Raw genomic sequence first — 24,716 nt, 5'->3', positions numbered from 1 at the left:
CTGGCTTACCCTACAGACAAGTCGGACTAGTGTATGGGGGCCTTTAGAGTAAGAACATAGGATTTATAACTATTGCAGCACATAAGCAGTGTTGGGTGAGGCTAAAGATGGTCACTGCTGTAGGTAATGGAGAGGAGAGGATTGTATTGATCAGGAAAGCAAAAGCACAGGAGGAAAGAGGGTCTTACAGCCAGTAGGGAAGAGACGGACAGGGCTGACACGGAGGATAGACACCATGAAATCGGTGCATATTGCAGGCCTTTAGGTTGACTGTAGGAAAGCCTTAATATAGAAGTCTGGTTTGAGAGCCTGTTTGAACATAGGACATTACCGAACAGCAGCAAGTACAGTATTTACTTTCTGGTCTCATACCAGATAAAGGCTCTGATAAATGTATGACCTTTCAAAGAAAGGAGCGCTTGGCACCACAATTCTCTTATCAGATTTCCAGGAGCCTCAGATCACTACACCATTGCTATTTTGGGACCCTGATTGTTCCACCAGTAACACGGCCCATAGCTCCTTACACAAGATTGCTGTCACTCGCAGCAATGTACATAGTACTGCACATGTGGACAGGTCACAGCCTCCAACAAAAGTAGCTTTCTCATTTCTAGCTACTGAGTGGTAATACACTGCAGGTTCTCCCTGTACCGGCTGTTTCGTTGCTGTGTACAGATCCTTGGTTGCCCAGACCAAACTTACATGGTCACTCTGCACTGCGACCCATTTCAAACCCACGTTCAACCATGCTCACTACCAAATACCAGAGTGCTGGGTTGTTTCAACTGGATGCTTTCACACTGCACAGTATCCTGGGTTGCAGCGGCGTAGCTACGTTTTGGGCGCCCCCCCCCGCCGTTAGGGGGGGGTGCCCCCCGCCGCCCATTCAAACCCCCCCAATCCCCCACAGCCTTACCTTTCGCGCTGGTCCCGGCGGCTCCGTTCTTCTGCTGAGGACCACCACAAAATGGCCGCCCCCATACAGCAGACAGTTTCAGAAAACTGTGTGCTATATGGGGGCGGCCATTTTGTGGTGGTCCTCAGCAGAAGAACAGAGCCGCCGGGACCAGCGAAATAGGTAAGCCTGCGGGGGATTGGGGGGAGGTGTAACTATAGCACCGCAGCCCCCGTCGCCCCCATATGCACAGCGCGACCCCCCCCCCCCCCCCGCGGTGGCGGGGGCTGCGGTGCTATAGTTACGCCACTGCTGGGTTGCTGTGTGTTCACATAACATAACCCAGGATATTGCTGCCAGTGCGAAAGGGGTATAAACAGGGATTTCTTTTTTGAAACATCCACAAAAAAACAACCCTTTGCTAATTGTGTGTCACAGTGTGTAGCAGAACAGAAGTTGTATTGTAAAAAAAGCCGCAGCTGTTACATTGTAGCACTTAATGTACATATTCAGAGACTCGGTCGCAAGCAGATATAAAAGTGTCATATGCTATTCTCCATGCTATTCAACATTACAAAATATGTAGCATATTTTTTCTTATTTTGATATGGAGTAGCAAAAAAATAAATGCAACAGTGATTTCCTAAATGTCAAGTTTCTTAACATAATTTATGGTGGCGTATCACTTATTTAGATATTGGTTAGCCCAATTATTCCTAAAACCATAGTTTCCGGGGCTCTCTCATGTACAGAGGACATGTGTAACTGGCACTACTGGGGCTGGGATCCATAACTGGGGCCGGGATCCATAACTGGCACTACTGGGGCCGGGATCTGTAACTGGCACTACTGGGGCCGGGATCCGTAACTGGCACTACTGGGGCCGGGATCCGTAACTGGCACTACTGGGGCCGGGATCCGTAACTGGCACTACTGGGGACCGGGATCCGTAACTGGCACTACTGGGGACCGGGATCCGTAACTGGCACTACTGGGGACCGGGATCCGTAACTGGCACTACTGGGGACCGGGATCCGTAACTGGCACTACTGGGGACCGGGATCCGTAACTGGCACTACTGGGGACCGGGATCCGTAACTGGCACTACTGGGGACCGGGATCCGTAACTGGCACTACTGGGGACCGGGATCCGTAACTGGCACTACTGGGGACCGGGATCCGTAACTGGCACTACTGGGACCGGGATCCGTACCAGCACTACTGGGGATTCTATCCGTAAATGGCACTACTGGGGACAGGATCCGTAACTGGCACTTATACAACAGAAATGTATTTTGCATTCACACATGGGTCCCATTCACAAGATATATCATTGAAAAATAAAAAAAACCTCCAAAACATGGAATAATCAGTTATCCAGAATGCTTCTGGCCACGAGCATTTTGGTTGTAGATAAGAGATACTCAACATGCAATAGAATGATGCTGTATAAGTGGTCCCTGAACACGGTGTGCAAGGCAACCCAGTTTTTAAGGATATCCAAAATTGAGCACAGATGGTTAAAATGAAATTGAATAAGGAACTAATGTAACCATCTGCTTAAGCATGGCTATCCAAAAACCTGTACTGTTAGGGACCTTTATATGAATAAGGCATTGTTTTTATAAATATAAATGTAGAATGTTCAGATTTCATTTTAGATCTTAATAAATACTTACAAATATCCTAATATTTCCCCTTTCCCTTGCTCCACTGATCAGAAATTGTCCTATTATCTGGGGGTTGCCACTTTCTGCGATAGGTTTGGAAATGCTCTGTTTAAGGATAGGAGCGGCATTTCGCAATGAAAACCACTGGACAAGACAACCACATCATTTCCATGCTTGCCGTTTAACAGAAGTGAAACTAAGGTGGGTATACAATTACCTTTGAAACGAATAGTCGATCTTGTACGTTTGCGTTTTGCACGACTGTCGTGCTGACTCTTACCACGCCTATGCAAAGTGTCATACAGGCAGTACGCCTCCTGTCCATATCTGGCCTATGGAGGTGCAATGTAGGCATTGCCAAGTCACCTTCCCGCTTCAACAGATACTATATAAACGCCTGCACCGCCTGGGACGCTGCCATTTTTTGAGTTCGAAGGATGTGGTTTCAATTAGGCTGGGAGTGAAGTGGAGTTTGGAGAACTTGGAGAGTGTGGCGCAGTCCTTTTTTTGGAAACCCTAAGCAGCAGAGTCCCGTGCTCAGGACCAGGGACAGCACGAGAAGCTTGTGGTGGAGATCCGGACTTGCATTTGTTTGGAAAACATGACAAAACAAACAATGCATCATGGGATAATCGGCCCAATCATGGAAACCAGACAGAAATGGGAATACTATTTGACAAATCATAAAACGACTCCAAAAAGGAATAACCCCCCCCCCAAAAAAAGGGCAGGATACATAGGAGACGCATAAATACATGATATAAGTACATGTACATCAAAATTTACAGTTACATTTGGCAAAGTACCCTTGTCACATTCATCAAAACGGTTGAGATGAAATGGACGTAAAAGTGTTTGTAAGCTGCTGTAATCATCTCGAATAGTGAACACTGATTAGGTTTGTGAAGATATATCGACAGTTCAAGCAAATATCATTTTTGTTATTAGCAAAAACAACATTTCAACGTGCGAGAGAAACGAAAACAAAAAACTGTTGATGTGTTAACGACAGTGGCGAAAACATTACATTGAATACGCGATAGCAAAATGGCAACATGTATGGGCGAAACAACTAAACATCGCCAAAAAAAGCCTTCAACAGTGATTGCATACCCCCCTGTGCAAGATTCTTTCACTTGGACAATAAAATGAGTGTGAAAATAATAGAAACAAACAAAGCTTAGAGCAGTGGTTCCCAAACTTTTTTGAATCACGGCACCCTAGACCAAGGGTGTCAAACTCAAATTCATTGGGGGCCGCATCAGCAGTTTGGTCACCCTCAAAGGGCCGGTTGTATCTGTAGGTCCCCCTGTATAATTATAATGCCATGACACCACAGGCTGCTCCCCCTGTATAATATAAAATGAATGCCATGACACCACAGGCTGCTCCCCCTGTATAATAATAATGCCATGACACCACAGACTGCTCCCCCTGTATAATATAATAAAAGTAATGCCATGACACATAAATGATTATACAGGAGGAGCAGCCTGTGGTGTCATGGCATTATTATTATTATACACGGGGACACCTCAGGAAACAACAGATATATATATTTTTTTTATTGTGAGTGTGATCCTCATCCTCACTTACTGTTTCTCCGTCTGTCCTGCAGCTGCTGCGGCTTCCAGCATTTCTTCACTGCTTGCTGCGGCCACACTGTCCCCGACTCCCGGTCCAGCTTCCCTGCCTGCTCCTACTTCTCTACAGATGCATGGGCGGGCGGCGTCATCGTCATGACGTCCCCACCCAGTGTCTGTCACTGCCGGGCCCTCCTCCCAGAGGGAGGCCACCCTCCCAGAGGGAACAGGCGGCCGGGCCCTCCTCCACGCAGCCGTGGAGGCCGGCGGCCATGTTTCTGTAGCCGCATACATATGTGCCTACAGGAACATGGCCGCCGACAGTGGAGGAACAGGTAAGGCGGCCGCGGTGGGGTGGGTGAGAGGAGGTGGCCTAGGCAGAAGCTGGGACACACTGCCCTGCGTGCTATCTCCTTGCGCGGGCCACATGACGAGATTTGGCCCGCGGGCCACATGACGAGATTTGGCCCGCGGCCTTGTGTTTGACACCCGTGCCCTAGAGCATCAAAATATTTTCAAGGCACCCCTACGCTAAATGCTTGTTATCGAGAAATTCTGAATTTTTTTTTTTAATTAAGTGCATAGTGTTTATATGTCACAGTTATCTGGTGAGGGACATGATTTGCTTCTGTTTGTGCACATATATTATGATTGGCAGCCACAAGCACTGATTTTGCTTGGTACATTGACCATAAATAATAGGACTTGATCTTGGTCCACCAACCCAAGGCACTTCCTCAAGTGTCCTGAGGCACCCCAGGGAGCCTAGGCACACAGTTTGGGAACCACTGGCTTAGAGACAAAACTCTGAATAGTTAATGTGTGGATGATCACTACAAAGCTAAAAATGATCAGTGCTCTGAAATGTTACAAACATGTTGTGTGTACCGTGCACACCTGTATCTCCAGCATATGGATCGCACAAGTATGAACAAAGAATCCTATAAAATATTTTAAAAAAGATCTACTTTTATGTTTTATCCCTTAGTAAAGGCAATTCTGTAGGAAGCGTTTTCTTAAGCGACAACAAATGGTCTTCGCACTCCCATTGTTCTCTCCTCTGATAATACAGTTAAGTTACGTGTACAGCTATAAAGGAGAGTCTGTGGTGGATGGTAATGGGGCCTACACATGGGACAATTTCAGGGTATTTTCTAAAATGCCCCTACATTGCTCCATGTTCAGGGGCTATAGCGATAGTAATGCGCGGCCCCGCTCGTTGCTATCACCCGGTTATTAATATCCAGCATGCTGGGTAAATCTACTTAATAGCCGGTCAGGGCCTGATTCTCACCGGAGAACACTGGCTCTGAGAGATTGCTCAGCACACAGCACTGACACATCGCTCTGTGTGCTGGATGATATTGCTGAGCGTTCTGAGTGATCTACATTGCTCAGATCGCTCAGCAGTTTAACTTTCAGACGATCTTATCAGGAAAGACAATAATAATGCTGGAATTGCAATACCTTTGGCTGTAAATACCCAGTTTGTTGTATCACTGTCTCCTAATGTTATGCACAACACAATATGCTGCGCTAAATAAGAAGCTGTAAATAAATAAGCTGAAAATTTTCCAATTCAGTTCGATTTCTTTAAATCCATTAGACCAAATATACGGAGGTCCTATAAACAAGTGGGAAGCAGGTTTTATTTATGCACTTTTTATGGAAACCTTCAACAGATTTTTAGACGTTGCTGAACTTTTTTTATTGGTCCTTATGAAAATATATTTAAAATTGGCCAATTGTTACAAAAAAGGGGGAAAAAAATATTAGAAAAATCAATTCATTTGTCTATTATTTTAGGGGAATAGATTTACAGTATGCCATTCAGTATGGGAATGCAGATCATTCAGCAGTCTTTCAGTGACTAGAAATGCTCCGGCGTATGATTCCAATCGGTTACAGATTTGGAAAGGCAGTGTAAATATACTGGGCATTACAGATGTTATCAACAAGGACCTAGTGTACACAGCTGTCATGTATAGTGTTATCTTTCTACTATGGTGATATCTCCTGATGGATTACATATGGATGATTGGTGGATGGGATGCCAGCAGTCAGAATACTGATTCCGGTATCCCAATAGAGGGAATTCCAACAAGAGTTCGGTAAGAATACTCAACGTCCTCCCCTGTACTTACTTCCAACCTTTCCTTCTAGTGGTTAAACCTATCCCCAACTCCCCTTTCTGCCCACAAGTTCTCACTTCTGGCATCACATCCTCAGGGACATCAACAGCATCACACACTGGGCCAGATCTATGAAGCTTCAAAAAGTGATAAAATGGAGTGATAAAAAGCCAGCCAATCAGCTACTACCTGCCATGTTACGGGCTGGGTTTAAAAAATGACAGGTAGGAGATAGATTTTATTTAACCTGCATGGTATGTTATGGTCAAGATCCTATGGTCTTAGCCGATATGATAAGAATGATGATCCATGTTCTTTTTCTGTTGCATATAATCTAAAATGTATTGTTTGCTGTGTGCATTGACACAAGGCTCATTTTGTACTTTATATTCAAAACCCAATAAACATATATTAAAAAAAAAAACAGGTAGGTGCCGATTGACTGGTTGTTTATGACTCTCCACTTGATCACTTTTCCAAGCTTGATACATCTGGCTCACTGACTCCTAGGTCAGTGATGGCTAACCTTGACACTCCAGCTGTTGTTGAACTACACATCCCAGCATGCCCTGCTACAGTATTACTATTTGGAAAATGCTAAAACTGATGCAGGGCATGCTGGGATGTGTAGTTCAACAACAGCTGGAGTGTCAAGGTTAGCCATCACTGTCCTAGGTGATAGTAACCATCGAACAGAAGCAGGGCCGGCGCCACCACTAGGCAAATCTAGGCATTTGCCTAGGGCGCCAGCCACTGGAGGGCGGCATTTCCCCCCCCCCCACCGTGCCGCGGGGGTACCTGTCCTGCGGCTGTGTATATAAAGCTTGCGCCGGCAGCAGGGGGTCCCTGCAGTCAAGAAATAACAAGCGCTATCCGCCTGGCTACGCGGAAGCGCTTCTGTTGTGGAAACACTGGCCGCACGCTGATTGGCTGAGATTCAGCCAATCAGCGTGCGGCCAGTGTTTTCACAACAGAAGCGCTTCCGCGTAGCCAGGCGGATAGCGCTCGTTAATTCTTGACTGCAGGGACCCCCCGCAAGCCTTATATACACAGCCGCAGGACAGGTACACCCCCCGGCACCGGGGCGCCCCCACCCCGACTCGCCTGGGGCGCTCCGGTGCCTTGCACCGGCCCTGAACAGAAGTCTATTTTCCGCATGAAGCAGAACACTAAAGGAAAAGCCTCAGCTAAGCTCAGTTACTGCAAATGAACAGATATCTTCCTGTGTGGCAGAAAAGCCTTCTCTAGAATCAGGAGATGTAGGAATATTTAAATAAACGAAGGACCGTACTGATTGAAAATAGATGTATATGTGTAATAATTTAAATATTTATATTAAATAGATATATATTTACATATACTATTCCACGTAATGTGACTCCACCCTTCTGCAATCTTGTATCAGACACCGAGTAGCCGTTTTTTTTTTAAATATCGGATAGTGCCGCTACCTTTCAATAAGCTACCGCACGGTCAATAGTAGCAGCTACAACTGTTATTTGCCTACCTTTTTGCATTTTACACGAAGTGCCGTTGGGTAGCGGCTAGTTTCTACCATCAATAGTTTTTATTGAAAGTTTTTGCATATAGTTTGTTGGTGTCAAGATCCCCTCACTAAAATAATAATAATAATAATAATAATAATATTATTATTATTATTAATAAGCCTATAGTTGCTTGTCAGCGTTTGAACATGATTTATTTCTTGCACGTTAATCTTTTAAAATAAATATGGGGCTTCTATTTACGAAGTGTTATGCTACCCATACACTTATGCAATTGAATTTGATGCAACATCAAAGTGCAATGTCCAAGGACAGTGGATGGTGGAGTAGTGTAGTGATAGAAGTAGCACTAGCGGGCAGGGGGGGTCAGCAGTGGCGGCAGAATGGTTTAAAACACTGGGCAGCCCTCTAGCCAATCTGCCACCCCCGCTAACATTACGTCTAGTGCTACAATACTCCACCGTCTCCTGCCCGCCCTCTTCCAGCAGTTTCTCCAGTCCCCCTGCCCCCCCCCCCCCCCCCCCACACACACACACAGATTGCAATCGAGTAATCGCATGTGGCTAAAAACCACATGCGGTCCCTCCTGCAATTCGATAGATATTATGTGAAGCACAGACTATTGACGCGACATTCGACAGCAGGCCCACGCATCGCATGGTCCCTTAAAAATGCATACAATCATTCGATTTATCGGCCAGATGTGGTCGAAATCGAAGGATTGCATGCAATATCTCACAAGTGTATGGACAGCATTAAGAGATAAACTAGATGTCGATAAAGTTCCTACAAATCGGTCCTTAACTCCGTTTTCAAACACAGACAGTGACACGGCAGCTGGGTGCTGATTGGCTTGTACGCTCTCCAAGGTTTAGCAAATAGACCCCAATGTCCACTGTAATACTGCCTTATCCGCATTATCTGAGATAAGCTTTGAAAATAAAACACGTAATGTGCAACTAATGAGCATGTAAAGATTGACATCTTATCCGTGTTAGAGTGTCATGATAGGAAAGTAATCCACTTATTGCTTTATAGCTCTGGTTGATGTTTAGTTTGATAGGTTAGATTGCAAGCTCTCACGAGCAGGACGTTCCCTGCCCTTCATTTTCAACTCTGTACTTGTTCTGGACTACTGTCTCCAAGGTCTGGCCAGGGCCGAGCGAGAGAAAAAAGTTGCCCATGGCAACCAATAAGCTTCTACCTAACATTTTATAGAATGTACTTGATAAATGATCCCCAGAATCGGATTGGTTGTTTCAGGCCACATATCCCATGTCCCCTTTAGAAGATCTGATAACATTAAATGTCTGTAGACAGGGGGTATATGTAAGCGTTTAGCAGAATCAGCTTGGCACATTTGAGAATTACTCTCCACAATTTTACACCACACCGGGATTAATTCGACAAAACTTAACTGCACACCAAGGAAAAGTATGCGGGCAAACCGGTCCAAAGTACAATATCTTTGTCCCTACAAGATACATAGTGATCAAAAGCATTTGGGGACCTTCCCTCTCTGTTTGCTCAGTCAATATCAGGGAAATGGGCCAGAGAACTGATTATCAGCTCAAGCAGTTCAACGAATAGGACTGTCAATATTTTTCTAGGTTATCGCAGGGGTAGTAAATATCTTTGCAGGTGTGATCCAGTAGATTGAAGCATCAGAAGTCTCCCAATTTCTCTTTTGTGTATCGGACTGAAAATCGGCAATAAAAATGCTTCTGCGTGAGGGAGGAGGGTGTTGGGGAATGTCACAAAGTTGAAACCGGTGGAAAGCTGGTTCAAGATCAGTCAACATGTAAGTGCCTGGGACATAGGTTTTATTGTCTCAAGTGTATTTGAAGTGTGGTTGTGTCTAATCCAGACATATATGCTTATCTTTAGGAGGCAGAGCTCAATTCATCAGTGGTTGCATAACGCTCACAGGAGTGGTTGGGAATTTATTTAGCAGAGGACTTGTGAGTATTAGCTGCACATTGCTCTGACATACTGTATAACACTTGGCCGCGTTCCAACTCAAACAAAGGCCTCACACAACAGATCGGGATATCATTTTGCTTCTAATTATGTCATCACAGAGCCAACATCAAGGGATGCCATTATTAAAAATCATGTACCTTTAAGTGTATGGTGGAGCCATGAAGTCTATTGTGGCACATTGCAAACAGAAGTGGCAGAGGTTGTTATTTCTCATCTTTACCTTCACTGATCTAGAATTCCTTCCATTGTGTCTCAATAATGGGCTTCTGTTTCTATTACATTCCCTAGTGCTTTGCGTAAAGCGTATAAAGACGGTGCATCGCTCAGTTTAGGAATTTACTGCAACCCTCCACAGAATACACCTACACATGGCCAACGGTCAGAAGACCAAGATCGGCATCTTGATAAACAGAATCCTGGCAGGGGTCTGGTACTTATATAAACCTTCTCTATGTGCCCCCTAAAGGAGTGGACTATAAAGTTAAAATTGTTATTCTGAATCGCAGAGTGTTCAGCCACGTTCGATGCAGAAGTGCGCCCCGCCCCCCCCCCCCCCACTTGGAGGACAGTTACAAAAGACCTTTCTGTGCTCACAAGTCTAATTTAATTTTACCACCAGCTGAAGAAGAATATATAGATGGCCGTAAACAACCTGACCCCAATCAATGGAAAAAATAAAATAAAAAGATATTCAACCTCAAAACATTGCTGTACGATTACCATCTCCAGAGTGGGAAAAAAAAACACGTGCTGCATTAAGATAATCTGACTGGCTACAGTTCTATATAAAAGGAACCAATAATGTACCACAGTCAGATAACTGAATGCTTGATCCATTCAGGGCACAAGACGAGGAATGAGGACAGGATGAAGGGAGTGGAGGGGATGCAGGCAAGCTAAGGTGACCTAGCAGATGCATTAGTAGTACATTATAAAATAATCAGGTGTATAGCAACATTTTAACAAATAAGATTTTTTGTTTTGGTGGTTACAAAGTTAAGCAAATTTCAAGTTACAATATAAACTCCAAAATATTACTAGACCTCATCATCAGATCAGTTAGTTCTGTAAAATGTACACCACACTGAAGACCTGTGAGAAATCACTCACAATGAAGGGGATACTGTATTTAATTATTTACAGTTTCTTATATAGCGCAGCAGATTCTGTTGTGCTTTACAATTCTAGACAGTGATAGAACAAACTGGGTAACAACAGACAGACTTAGAGGCAAGAGGGCCCTGGTGCAAGCTTACAATCTATAGGGATATAGGAGGGAAACACAAGGACAGGCACCAGTAATAGCATAGCAGTCCCAACAAGTTACAAGTCCAGAAGGTAAGCTATATAATAACTAAGTGCCTCATAGGGTTATACATGTAAAACTTAAATATGATAGGCTTGCCTGAAGAGGTGAGTTTTCAGGGAACGCTTGAAGTTTGAAGTTTGGAGGCTAGCGGAGAGTATTATTGGTCGTGGAAGGGCATTCCATAGGATGGGAGCAGCCCAATGAAAGTCCTGTAATAGTGAATGGAGCTAGTGATCCGTGCAGAAGAGAGACGCAGATCTTGTGCAGAGCAGAGAGCGCGAGATATTTTGAGATAAGTAAAGAGATATATGCTGGTGCAGTATGGTTAATAGCTTTATATGCCAGTAGAATATACAGCATAAAACATTGTATAATTGGCGCAGTTTAGGTAGGACACCTCATACCATACAGCTAACTTGTTATCAGCAAGTTTTGTCCCTTGGTTATTCCAACTGCGGATTTCCTCGCGTTTTTTTTTGTTCTACGACTAATCAGGTATCCAGAAATCAACAGGAAAAGTGAAAGTCAACACAAAATATTTTATCAAGAACATGTTTGGAACGCAACAAGTCTCGAGTCTTTAAGCAGTAATGTGGATAGAAACAAACTTGTTTTTTCCCCTTTCCCTTTTTAAACAAAGATGGCCAAAGCAGATTAAGGGTAATTAGGGAAATGCTACATCATGTATTATATATTTCTTTTTTAAGTGAACAAAAAGTCTGACAAGTTATGTGATAATTATATAATACATATGTAGAGTGAATACATGTATAATAAGCTGCGAGGGAACTGGGGTTACAAGTCAGAGCACATCTTTCATGATGGTGTCCATGTTGTGACATATCTCATTCATAACAGAGAATGGCTGGAAGACCAAGAAGTCTATTACATGAGCTTCTCAAATTCGGTACAGGACCCCAACATGCATGTTCTCCATGTCTCCTCACAGGACCATAAATTAAATAATGAGTTCCACCTAGGTGACCTGGAATATGTAATCTGTTTGGGGGCCATCAGACAGTATGAAAAGATCTGGTCTATTCTATGCATCGTACACAGAACATGGACAGCAACTTCATATTGGAGAAACAGCTAGTACTTTGTCTAATAAGTCTTACGTTTCAAAGCAGGATTTGCATTATATCAATATTTTAGCAACAACAGTAAAAAAAATATGGTCACTTACTTACAGAACGGTTAGGGTAGTGAGAATAGAGATTACATATTAAGTTAGGTCATCTTAACTGCCCCCTTGGCATACACTGCGATGCGATTAAAAATTGTATAAGCCCCCTATACGATTTAAAATTGTATAAGCACCCTAATGGTGGCTTACAATGTAAAATGCACCCTCACGCCACCCCCACTATGAACGTGAACCCGAAGCGTGGCGAGCGCAGCGGTACGCGTCCTACGACCTTTTCATACCCCCACTATCCACGTCGGCGTGGAGTTGATGTTATATAGTGTGGCGAGCGCAGTGAGCCCGAAGCGTGGTGAGCCCCGCGAGGGGATGCGTATTACTTTACATGTATTCCACGTCCGCTCGCCACTCTTCGGGCTCGCCACACTACATATACTCAACTAGTGGGGGTATGAAAAGGTCGTAGGACGCATACCGCCGCCCCTTGCGGGCTCGCTGCGCTCGCCACGCTTCGGGTTCACATTCATAGTGGGGGTGGCGTGGGGTTGCATTTTACATTGTAAGCCCCCATTAGGGTGCTTATACAATGTAAAATCGTATCGCATTGTATGGCATATACAATGCTATACAATTTTAACATTGTATGACATCGGGGGACATCTCCTCGCATCGCATACCATCGCATGCCTTATGGTCTGCGATGCGATGGGCGCCGTGCTAGTACACAAGTACCTTACAGTCTCCTTAATAAATAGCCACACCTCATAACTTTGAATTAAATCTGAACCATTTTGGGCAGGCATGTCCAAACTGTGGCCCTACAGCTGTTGTAAAACCACACAACCCAGCATGCTTTGCCATAGTTTTAGCATTCTCTAACAGCAAAACTGTGGCAAGGCATGATGGTACTGGTAGTTTCACAACAGCTTTAGGGCCATAGTTTGGACGGATTTAAGGCACAGGAAAACTTTTGGTGTCGGAGCTACTGTAACAGCCGGGCATAATCACACATACGTACCGGGACACTGGAAGATCAGCGGTCTCACCTAGAATTACCTAACATGACCGCTGGGACCTGGAAGACACAGCTGGAACCACCGGAAGGTGTTAAGTCAACACTGGGCCACCAGGATAAATTGTCAACCTTTCAACATGTTGACATAACATCACTGTCTACAATATCTGTGTGATGACATCATGACTGTTGGCATTTTGTACCCAACCCTCAAATGTAACAGCTACATGCAGAAATATATACCGTACATATACAATTGTAATCTATTATTTCTACCAGATGTCTTCGTTTCATTATTCCTTACATCATAAACGACCTAATCATTCTGGGATTTTATTATTTTGCACAAGTAATGTGAAAAACATTTCAAGCACAATGCATGCAGAAATAAAAACAAATTATATGTGTAAGGAATGTCCTTGTGGAATTTCCTCAAATTAAAGCCAAGATTTTACGTTCGTGAGGAGATTACAGAACAAAGAAATGGAAAATGATGTTTATAGAATTAACGAGCGTTTAATGCTCTGAAGATTACAAATAGTCTCAATATGCAGGTGAAACAATGCAATGGTGATGGCTATGCAGACACACTGGAGAGATACCATCTGTATATCAAATGAGCCCCAGTAACATCAGCATTTCCCAATGTTCTGCCCAATATGGCTGAGTATTATGGAGCTCCTGGTCCGGTCACCCTTTATTTATGCAGCACTGACACTTTCAGGACCACTCTTGTATATTGCTACTCGAAAATAAGGGATCAAGCTGGAAATAAGATAAATCTGTACATGCATGACATAATACATCAATAAGTATTGTCCGACAGCATTGAAGAGTCAGATCGACAGAACAGGCCCGACTTTGAAAGCGGACGGGCCCATTTACAGACGTGAATTGTCTCGATCACGGCCGAATCTCGACAATCCACGGCCGTCTATGCAGACACCCCCCCTTTTCGCCGATTGCCAAGCGGGACATTGAATCCCGCATGGCGATATGCTATTGAGCAAAACGATAAACGGGCCAGGGTCGCGGCTGACAGGATGGATCAACAGCCGGGATCGAATACCCCCCATTAATGAGGTGTACTTTTTTTTTTTTTTAAAGCAGATTAAAGGGGTTAGTAGGGTGACCACATATACCAGCACAAAGTACAGATGATACGCAGCACGCACATAACTAGTAGGCTTACATTGTGCATTTCCTTGCACACCCTATGGCACTGCGATGTGCAGAGCATGAGCGATGTTGGGTCCGGTCACCATGACTTAAACTAAAGAACTACGACTCATTGCCCATACCTTGCCCCTACATTTTTAATTAAAGAAAACTTGCTATTGATTAGGCAAATGGTGGTGACCAGTCCAGTCATGAGGAAAATGCACAGCCCGAATAGCTGTAAATGTAATAGGTTTGAAAAACCACTAAGGTTGATCGTGCTGGCAAAGTTACTATGTCAGGCATGTACAAACGGTGGCCTTCCAGCTGTTGTGAAACTACACATCCCAGCATGCTTTGCCATAGTTTTAGCATTCCCTAATAGCAAAACTTTGATGGGAGTTGTAGTTTCACAACAGCTGGAGGGCCGTAGTTTGGAAATGCCTGTACTAAGGGATTTTCTCCAACTTAAGGTTTTCCAAACACTTTTCTCTGATATTAAATGTATTATAATTTAAGGAAAAATATGCAACTTTGTTATAAAGGGTTTACAGACAGGTTAGTGTCCTAGTAGAATCAATAGGGCACAAAGGCACTTGTAGAAGGTAGGAGGCCCGTGTGCAGGCTCATTCTGGGCCCACTACTCTCTAGCCAGCAGCGCTGTAGACTCTGTGCACTAGGGGACGCTGGGGCTGTCCCAGTGTCTACTGCGCAGGTCTATAGGAAAATGGGGAACTTGTGTAGTTTCACGGCGGCTGTTAAGTAGTCAGCATAGCGTCCCTGTCAGAATAAGCGTAGTGTTCCCACGGCCGCTTAAGTAGTTAGCGTAGTCCGTATTGTCGCAATCACGGCCGAATGGGAGGCCTGCACCCTGGATTGGCAGTCCAGGCAAAATTGTGGAGGTGGACGACTGTCCAGCGAAAACATCATGTTGGACGTGTCCTGCCTCAGCAGTGGCTGTTTGGAGGCATATCCCGAGGCACAGGTGAATTTCGTAACGCCTGTGGCTAGCCGTGACGCCAGCACCCTGATATCCACCATCAACACGCGTATTGAACCGGGTACTACTATATACTCTGACTGTTGGTGCGTGTAAAACACTCAACAGCTTTAGCAGGCAGGGCACCATCATGCGCGTGTCAACAACCGGAACAATTTTGTGGACCCAGACACTGGGGTTCATACCCAAACCAAAAGGCTCTGGGGATCTTGCAAGTGGAGGAACAAGAGACAGAGGGGCACTGCGCGCCAATATCTTGACTCGTACCTGCAGGAGATTATTTGGTGCAAAACTCTTGGCGCAGAGAACACTTTCCTTCAAATTTTACTCTGCTCCCAAGGCCGACAAACCAGCCGACACAAATGCAGACACAGCTGCATCAACTTCAGCTGCATTTGTAAAGGGAATGCAGAAAGTGAACAATGACTGTTAATATTTTCTTTGACTTGTTATTTGATATTATTGAACATTGTTCAGTGTTATTTTTCTTCTTTATTATTCACTAAATTCCAGTTACCAGTTAACACATTACTGTTTCAGATATAGGATATGGCAGGTGTGAATGTTTTCTTTAAACACCCCCACTATCCACGCCAGCCCAGCGAGGGGACGTGTTATGTGTCCTCCCGACCTGTTCATACCCCCACTATCCACGTTGGCGTGGAGTTGATTTTATAAAGTGTGGTGAGCGCGGCGATCCCCGCGAGGAGACGCAGAATTCATGTAAAGTAATCCGTGTCCCCTCACCACGCTTCCAGCTCTGTGGCTCGCTACGCTCACCACACTTTATAAAATCAACTCCATGCCGACGTGGATAGTGGGGGTATGAACAGGTCGGGATGACACGTAACGCGCGCACTCGCCAAGCTTCGGACTGGCGTGGATAGTGGGGGTTTGAAAAGGAGGCATTTGCCAGTATGTAACATGGAGCACTGGCAAATGCGTCCTTTGTTGTGCATGAGAAGTGGACACAGGCAGGGTTGCCGTACCCTGCCACAAGAATTACTGAGACACACAAACGTCTGAGATGCAAATGCGTCTCAGGTAGATGGAGCGTCTCTCCGCTAGCGCCCGCATGATCCCCTCTTCCCCGGCGTCCACCAGCGCAGGGCATCTTGCAGTTATCGGTGCTGTGTGAGAGGCGCTTACTACGCTTGCCAGGGACAGAGCTGCAATTCCCGGGGACAGTACGGTGACTACGCAAGGCTGCCGCGGGGACAGTAGGGTGACTTCGCTAACTTCGTAGATCTGCCGAGGAGACACTACGCTTACTATGCTAGGCAGCTGTTGGGCTACGGTGACTACGTAGCTAGGCTGCTGCCGTGAAACTACACAAGTACCGTAAATAGCGTGGTGCACTGCACTCATTAATACACCAATGTCAGTGTATCTGCTATACAGGCTCATAAAACCCGTTTAGCTACTGTATCACTATAAAAGTTATTATTACTCACCATGTGTAGGCAATAAGTATATGTGTTGCCTTGCCGAACTAGTTTCAGCGATCAATAAGAAAAATGAATTTAAAAATTTATTTTTAGCAAAAAAAAAAAAAAAAACGGTAGGACATAACACAATAGCTTGTACTCGAAATTTACAATATTGGCTTTTATTTATACTGTACTTGTAATGTTTCTGTCTCCACTCTATCCCCCCACCTCTCCTTCCCCACGGTGTCACTATACAACCGCCACCTCACAATCTCCTAGTCATCACTGACACTGGTAGTTAGAGCTCAGACCAACTGTCATTACATTCCAAGGTGATGACATTCTTTTTATCAGCTGTCAATTACATAGGTTCACAATAAAATAAAATAAAACAAACTAAATATATATTCTTCAAAAAGGTATTCAGTTATAAAATAAAGATAAAGGGTAAGGATTTTGCATAGCCTAAACCTACCATCCAAAAACCAGAGCTAGAAATCCTCATTACCAAGAACTTCCTCTACAGTTAGTGAGGAGCTCTACTAGACCAAAGTATAGACACGTTTGCAGTAAATTATAAGTAATTTAGCTTTGCATATATCCAAATTACAGATAACCCTGTAAAACTGCTGAAACCAACCTTTCCCCCACTTGTGTTTGGCCTAATAAGATGAAATCAGGTCACCAGACCAAATCATTTCTGGTTCCACTGCAGCTGCTAAGTGTGGATGTAGACTGCACAGACAAGCAGACTTCATCTTGGCACAGCGTTTCTGGCAAAGGATTAGTGCGGTTTTCTATCCACATACAATGTGATATTTTGTCAGCCACCAGATCAAAGTTTATGCGGGTATCTTACATTGCAACTGTCCTGGATAATAAGTTCCATACCTGTAGTTACTTTACAAGATAGATTACAAATTATCCGATAAGGAGAATAATTGGCTTCTCTGAAGCTACACTTAGATCGCGTTCTGTCCTGTTGGATCCACATAATTTCTTCTAATAAGAAGTAACAGCTGAACAATGGTCCATCGCCACCTATACCCTTCTCCCAGTGGGGTGAGAAAGAAGCCCAAACATTTCTTGTGTCCAGCTGGCGTTCTGAGCCGATTTTATAACTCAATGATATATACACTCAATGTGACCATCCCCTACGGTTTACCTAAATGAACAAATGTGTGTTGGTCCCTCTAGAACAGGCATGTCCAAACTATGGCCCTCCAGCTGTTGTGAAACTACAAGTCCCATCATGCCTTGCCACAGTTTGCTAATAGGGAATGCTAAAACTATGGCAAGGCATGCTGGGATGTGTAGTTTCCCAACAATTTGGACATGCCTGCTCTAGAATGAACAATGATTTTGTGCAGAGCATAACATGGTACAAGAGACGACACAGAGGAACATCCAGGTACAAGTTCCATAATGTGCCTTCTTAATGACATTATTATATTATTCACAGAGAAGAGAACTAAGTCAGCAGATCTGATCGTAAGTGGGGATAATACTTACACTGTGTACTGCATTACTCTCATCATTAAAAGGGTAAACTATTTTCACAATGTGCACATTTTATGGTTTACGTAGTTGGAGAAATAGCAAAAGCTAATAATCATTCACGAGTCCATGTTATCACAACGATACTTTCTACAAATCAGAAAGGTGAAAGGATACGAGAAGGTTCTAGAGGAGGAACCGGTGGAATCCTGCTACATGCACTAGCAGATGGCGTAAATATGTTGATGTCCAGTCTGTCCCACACACCTTTCTTCTTCCTGTTTCTATTATCTGATGGGTTCTCCTGAGCTCTACAATCTGTTCTGCATAGGGAGACTAGTTCTGCAGAATCTGCTGGTATAATACACTGTGTCCACTGCTGTAATAAGTCTAGCACTGCTGATATAATAGACCGGGGGGTCCTCAAACTATTTTGCTCTGGGACCCCATCACACAATAAAATAATGAGAGGACCCCAGCAAGTTACTACAGAAGGTCATCACATCACATGTGTAGTCAGCAGACAGTACATACATGGAAGCAATCTGGAGACACAAAATGATGGGAGGAGTCTAAAATAACAGACAATCCAACAGATTTTTCAGACTCCTTCAATCAATGACCGAGATTAGAAAAGTCATCAGCCTGATGGTCAGCAACATGGATTCGCGACCCCATGCTGAGTAGGTCGGGACCCACTTTGGGGTCAGGACCCACAGTTTGAGAACTGCTTTAATAGACTATTCCATGCTAGTCATTGTTAGGTAAGATATGCTAAGAACAAAACCTGCTGTTCTTACACAACTGCATGCTCTTTCCTTATGGCACTGTCCCCTACCTTTCTGGAAGAATGGTTTAGGCCAGGAGTTTAAACATTCCAACAAATTAAAAGGAAAACAATAGCCAGAACTTGTCCCTGCTGTATAATGTGACTTACGTTGCACCTGTTCGAACATGACAGAGAAGAGAAAGTCACGTGGGGTCATGTAATACTCTCCGTCATACTCCAGGGAGGCAAACTGCATGAATCGCTGCTTCCGGAGTGACTGCTTCTCCTGCGCCTCATCGACAACCTCCTGGTTCTGCAAGAAAACGGATGACAAAAATTTAATACACAGAAGGAACGGTAATCAAGTTGATAATGAAGCAGCCAATCAGCTCCTGTTATTTTTCAAACCCTGCCTGTAACTTGACAGTTAGTAGCTGATTGGCTGGTGTATTATTATCTTCCACTTTATCACTTCACCAGGCTTAATACATCTGACCCGTTAGAACAAGCTGCTTAGACTGGGAAATGTATTACCAGCAAGTGTTAACATAAGAAATAGGGGGGCAGATGTATTAAGCTGCATTATGGGGGAGAAGTGGTATCAGCGCACTTTATGTGCACCGATACCGCTTCTCCCCCATGAAAGGAGGAGCTGTTGGGTGCCAAATGACAAGGGTACCGCTGTTAATATTGGCGCTGCTATCTAAATGATAGCAGGCTGATATGCAGGGCAAATGTATTAACTGACAGCAGTGCTGACCATTTCGCACCCTGCAGCTATGGACTTTAACAGCTGCAGGGAGGTGATCCCCTATCCCTAACACAAGAACAGTGCTGTCCCTGCTGCTGGCACAGGGCAGCGCATGAGATCTCACGCATGCCTGTACACTCGGCGGCGGGGGAGAGACAGCGTTTAGTGAGTTAACGCGCTGTATGTTCCAGGGAACATCGCTGGAGGGGGCGTTTACATGAGGCCCAGGGTGTGCTGTATTGCAAGTAGATTTCATGTGCTGTTGAAGTTTTCGAAAGAAATGGTAGTATTTATACTAAATCTATTGTGCGGTTATAAACGTGAAAAGCACTTTAGAAGATACAGACAAACCCCACAGGGTGCTGACCATAAACATATAACAGGAAAAAAATGGTTTGGATGATACAACTGTATGTAAAATAAATCCACATAAACCACAGATTTCCGTAAAAGATATTCTACTATTAGAAATGAAACCAGCACAGAGTCTATCGCCCTCTGTAACAACCACAACGTTACCACATACTAGTCATACAAACAAATTACCCTTTTGATACCACTGAAATTCCAGTTTAGTTAAACCGTTTTTTCCCAAAAAAATATATAGGATTCAAAAATCACATTAATAGAAAGTACTTTTATGGACATTGTAAAGCCATTCCTACTATTTATTTATCTTTAAGCTATTTAGATGTGTAAATGTAAACGGGTATATGAATTTGTTACACGGTACCAACTTCTGCTTCACTTTCACAGGACTGTCACATTATTGTGCTGTTAGGGGTCCCTGTTCCTTTCCCACTATACAACATGTATATCGTCATATTACATCATCATGTGCAGTCACTCATACCCATAAATGGACAGTTCATGCCTCCCGCCACATCCGCAAAATCTACCGTATGCCAAAATACAATGTGCAGTGGTGAGAATTCCAATTGGCTGCAGGTCATTCAGACTCCACCCACTTGAAAGTTCCTGACAATCAGCCAATTAGAGCGAAGATTAAAGGCAAAATAAGGTGGCACTTAACATATACACACATATATACACACAAATAGAACATGTCTTCTTAACCTTGAACTTTTGAATTTGGTCATTTGTTTCTGCAAATCTAAATGGCATAGTGGCAGCAATATCTCATATCCTTTTAAGTGACAAGAAAAGCCTAAACCCCAAATAAGGTGGAAGATGAATGTTTTCTGTCCCCTTAGAGATCGAAGTTCAAACAGAACCATCTGACACACAAAACAAAAAGGACCCATCAATAAAAGGTAAATGTTTGCCTCCACTTTTATATATGCTGAAAGATGAGCGCAGATTGAAACCTACACTGCCTCAAGTACTGTAACTTCAGCTGCTTGGTATCCATTCAACAAGCCGCCTCATCTGTTCTAAAGGGCACAACTGGACCAATTTATCTTTCTTCATCTCCTGCGTCCGTCCACATAAACAACAGTTCTCAATACCCTTCAGCCTTCAGAAGAAACCTGGAAGCTGTGACGCGTCCTCAGAGAGACCTCTGAAGCATGTCTCGTCTCCCTCTGTAGCCGCTCTGTCATCCTAAGCATTAACCATGACGGACGAGACTTCTTATGGAGCTCACCTTTCTATGAGATCAGCATTACATAATACATCTGACACTGTACAATTATGAAGACAACAATTTCACCTACAACGAGCAGTCTTAAGGTCCATACACACTGAGCAATATTGAGCTGAAAGCAGCTCCGTTTTGCTCTCTGAGCTGCTTTCAGTTCAAAGGGTTAATAAAAACCGGTTTGCTTGACAATTTTCCCACCTATTCGAAAAATTCCCTCGGCACTCAAAGGGTTAATAAATAATCTTATGGTACTCTTTACCTAGCACGGCGCCCACGATTTTGATCGTGGGCATCGCAGGTAAAAAAATCGCGGGCATTGAATGCACTAAAAATCGGGTGCGACGCGACCGACGCGATGCCCACGATTTCCCATAGGGAACAATGTTAAATGTCTCAATTGACCCCATTTTCCTGTTCAGTGCCTCAATTGACCTGATTTTTCCATAGGAAACAATGTTAAATGGCCCACAGAGGCCAAATAGCCACCCTGAAGTGTGAAATTGACCCCACAATTGTTAACGCCACCCCACGATCAACGTCAACCCGAAGCGTGGCGAGCGCAGCGGTACGCATCCTACGACCTTTTCATACCCCCACTATCCACGTCGGCGTGTAGTTGAGAATAGAATAGTGTGGCGAGCGCAGCGAGCCACCGAGCCCGAAGCGTGGCGAGCCCCGCGAGGGGACACGGATACCTTAACAGGTAAACGCGTCCCCTCGCGGGCTTCACAGGTATCCGCGTCCTCTCGCCACGCTTCGGGCTCCGTGGCTCGCTGCGCTCGCCACACTATTCTATTCTCAACTCCACGCCGACGTGGATAGTGGGGGTATGAAAAGGTCGTAGGACGCGTACCGCTGCGCTCGCCACGCTTCGGGTTCACGTTGATCGTGGGGTGGCGTTAACAATTGTGGGGGCCATTTCACACTTCAGGGTGCCTATTTGGCCTCTGTAGGCCATTTAACATTGTTTCCTATGGAAAAATCAGGTCAATTGAGGCACTGAACAGGAAAATCGGGTCAATTGAGACATTTAACATTGTTCCCTATGGGAAATCGCGGGCATCGCGTCGCACCCGATTTTTTAGTGCATTCAATGCCCGCGATGGGCGCCGTGCTAAGTAAAGAGTACCAATCTTATTTATAAAGGTACATGCACAGCAGACAATGCAGCACACAGGTTCTAGTTCATCTTCGTACTACTCATTTGGATTTTGGGAAAACTGTTGGAGTTACATTCGTAAGCTGGAAACCAGAAAAGCAGCTACATCACCAAAGCAGGCAGTACAGGGTAACATTACACCTGCCGAATAGCTGCTTTAAGTTACAAATTGATCCTCTATGAATCAATGAGGTACTGTGTTCCCTGTGTCACTGGTCCTCTGAGGACATGCAGCATTCTCATAGAATATATCTAGGACTAGGGGAAGCCAACTCCAGTCTTCGAGAGCTACTAACAGTTAATGTTTTCCAGATCTCCTCACAGAATCACAAGTGAAGTAATTAGCTCCACCTGTGGATCTTTTCAAATGTGATAGTGAGTAACGAGTGCACCTGTGCAGCAGCTAGGTTGTCTGGAAAATGGGAACTGTTGGCAGCTCTCAAGGACTGGAGTTGGCTACCACTGATCTAGGATCTAGCCTTATGCTGCAAATTGTTGTCTGAGGAGTAGATAGAGAAGGGATACAGCACCAACCAATCAGCTTCTGTCAAAAAAAAACAGCCTGTAGCATGGCAGTTAGAAGCCGATTGGTCGGTCATTTATCTCTCTCCAGTATTTTATATATCTTTTCCCCTTTGAGAAAAGTAGATTTACATCTCACATGAGACAATTAAATTGTTTTTGTGTTGATATTTATTCATCAAGCATACAACACACATTGGGGCAGATGTATGAAGCCTTAACAAGAGATAAATACAAGGGAGATAGAGAGATAAATGTCCAGCCAATCAGCTCCTTACTGACTTTTTTCAAACACAGCCTGTAACATGGCAGCTAGGATGTGATTGGCTGGACGTTTATCTCTCCTTATCACCCTTGTATTTATCGCTGATTAAGGCTTAATACATCTGCCCCAGTGACCAGACAGGTAAGTATGTATACATACATACATACATGTAGATAATAGTGTGTATGCACAAACCAATATCGGCGTCCGGTGGGGTGCCAACATTGGCTGGCAGGGAGGTAGAGACAGTGAGACAGTGTGTGGTGGAGTAGGTGCCCCTCGTTCGAGATAGTACAAAGAGACTGTACTGCATTTTTACTTTCAATTCCAATGCCACGGGGGCGCGCATCGGGATTGAATCGGGATGCGGCAAAGCACAGTGCACTAACTTGCCATCGATTCTATCTACAAAGTCAAAATCAATAGCCCAAATCACATTGTATACACACAGCTTGCTAGATCCAAGTTAGGAGCAAAACAAAATCAGAGCAGTAACTGTTCACCTTGGTAAAACCATAGGGGTGTACACACAATCGCTCTCCACCGACAGAAATTTAAAATTGAGAGTTTTGTTTGTAATTTTCAAATGTTTTAGTGATATATAGGTCTGCCTTCTATAATCTGATAATAATTTAAGTATTTTTAGCTGTAATTCTGTATAATTTACTGGATTAATTGATTGATTGCACTAATGAGACTTCCTGTTTGTAGGCCAATGTAGGGGGTATATATCCATTCTTTGAAAAAGTTGCCTGTGTGCAATGAAACGCGTCAGACCCACTGGAATTTCCAAAAGGCATTTCAGACGTACAGTAACTATCCAGCTTGAACCAGCTAATTTCACTGACCATCTCCCCATTTCCATCCGCTCACCAACCCTTGCTTGGGTATTGGACTCCATATCCCTTCCCAAAATTATACTGGCTGCCAACTACCTGCGCCATCATGAGGACTCTCTGAAATAGATCCCATTTCATCCTCCAACGGAAAACTTCAAATGAGCCCAACCACTCTGATGATGTATATTTAACAAGTGAGGAAATAACTTTTGGGAGGTCCCTAAACTTTATGAGCATCATAGGAACAAGCTGAAAAAATCAGAGATCCCATTATCCCGACCAACACTACGGTTATATATAGTGTAATGTTTTGGAAGATTATTTTACATTATTTGTTTTTTTATATTTTTTTATAAATTTGAAATGTTTTAAATGAATCTAGTCATAATTTAAGCTTTATTAATACACAGTATTGTCTATTCATGGTGACTGTAGATTAACAAATAGAGCGCCACTTTTTGGTTTTCTTTATCCAAAAATTAAC

General features: G+C 44.0%; 1 protein-coding gene across 1 annotated transcript in view; it reads right to left on the bottom strand.

Annotated features, from left to right (window-relative positions):
- MICU2 (mitochondrial calcium uptake 2) overlaps positions 1-24,716 on the bottom strand; it is a 442,330-nt gene that overhangs the window by 290,592 nt on the left and 127,022 nt on the right. Inside the window, exon 2 of the mRNA XM_083169921.1 lies at positions 19,262-19,406. Coding sequence (XP_083026047.1) covers positions 19,262-19,406 — 145 coding nt within the window. The remainder of the gene's footprint in view (positions 1-19,261; positions 19,407-24,716) is intronic.

This window comes from Crinia signifera, chromosome 2 (assembly GCF_055691185.1).
Source record: "Crinia signifera chromosome 2, ASM5569118v1, whole genome shotgun sequence".
NCBI classification, from domain to species: Eukaryota; Metazoa; Chordata; class Amphibia; order Anura; family Myobatrachidae; genus Crinia; species Crinia signifera.
The sequence above is the reverse complement of the archived record's forward strand: the minus strand, read 5'-3'. Positions and strand labels throughout refer to the sequence as shown.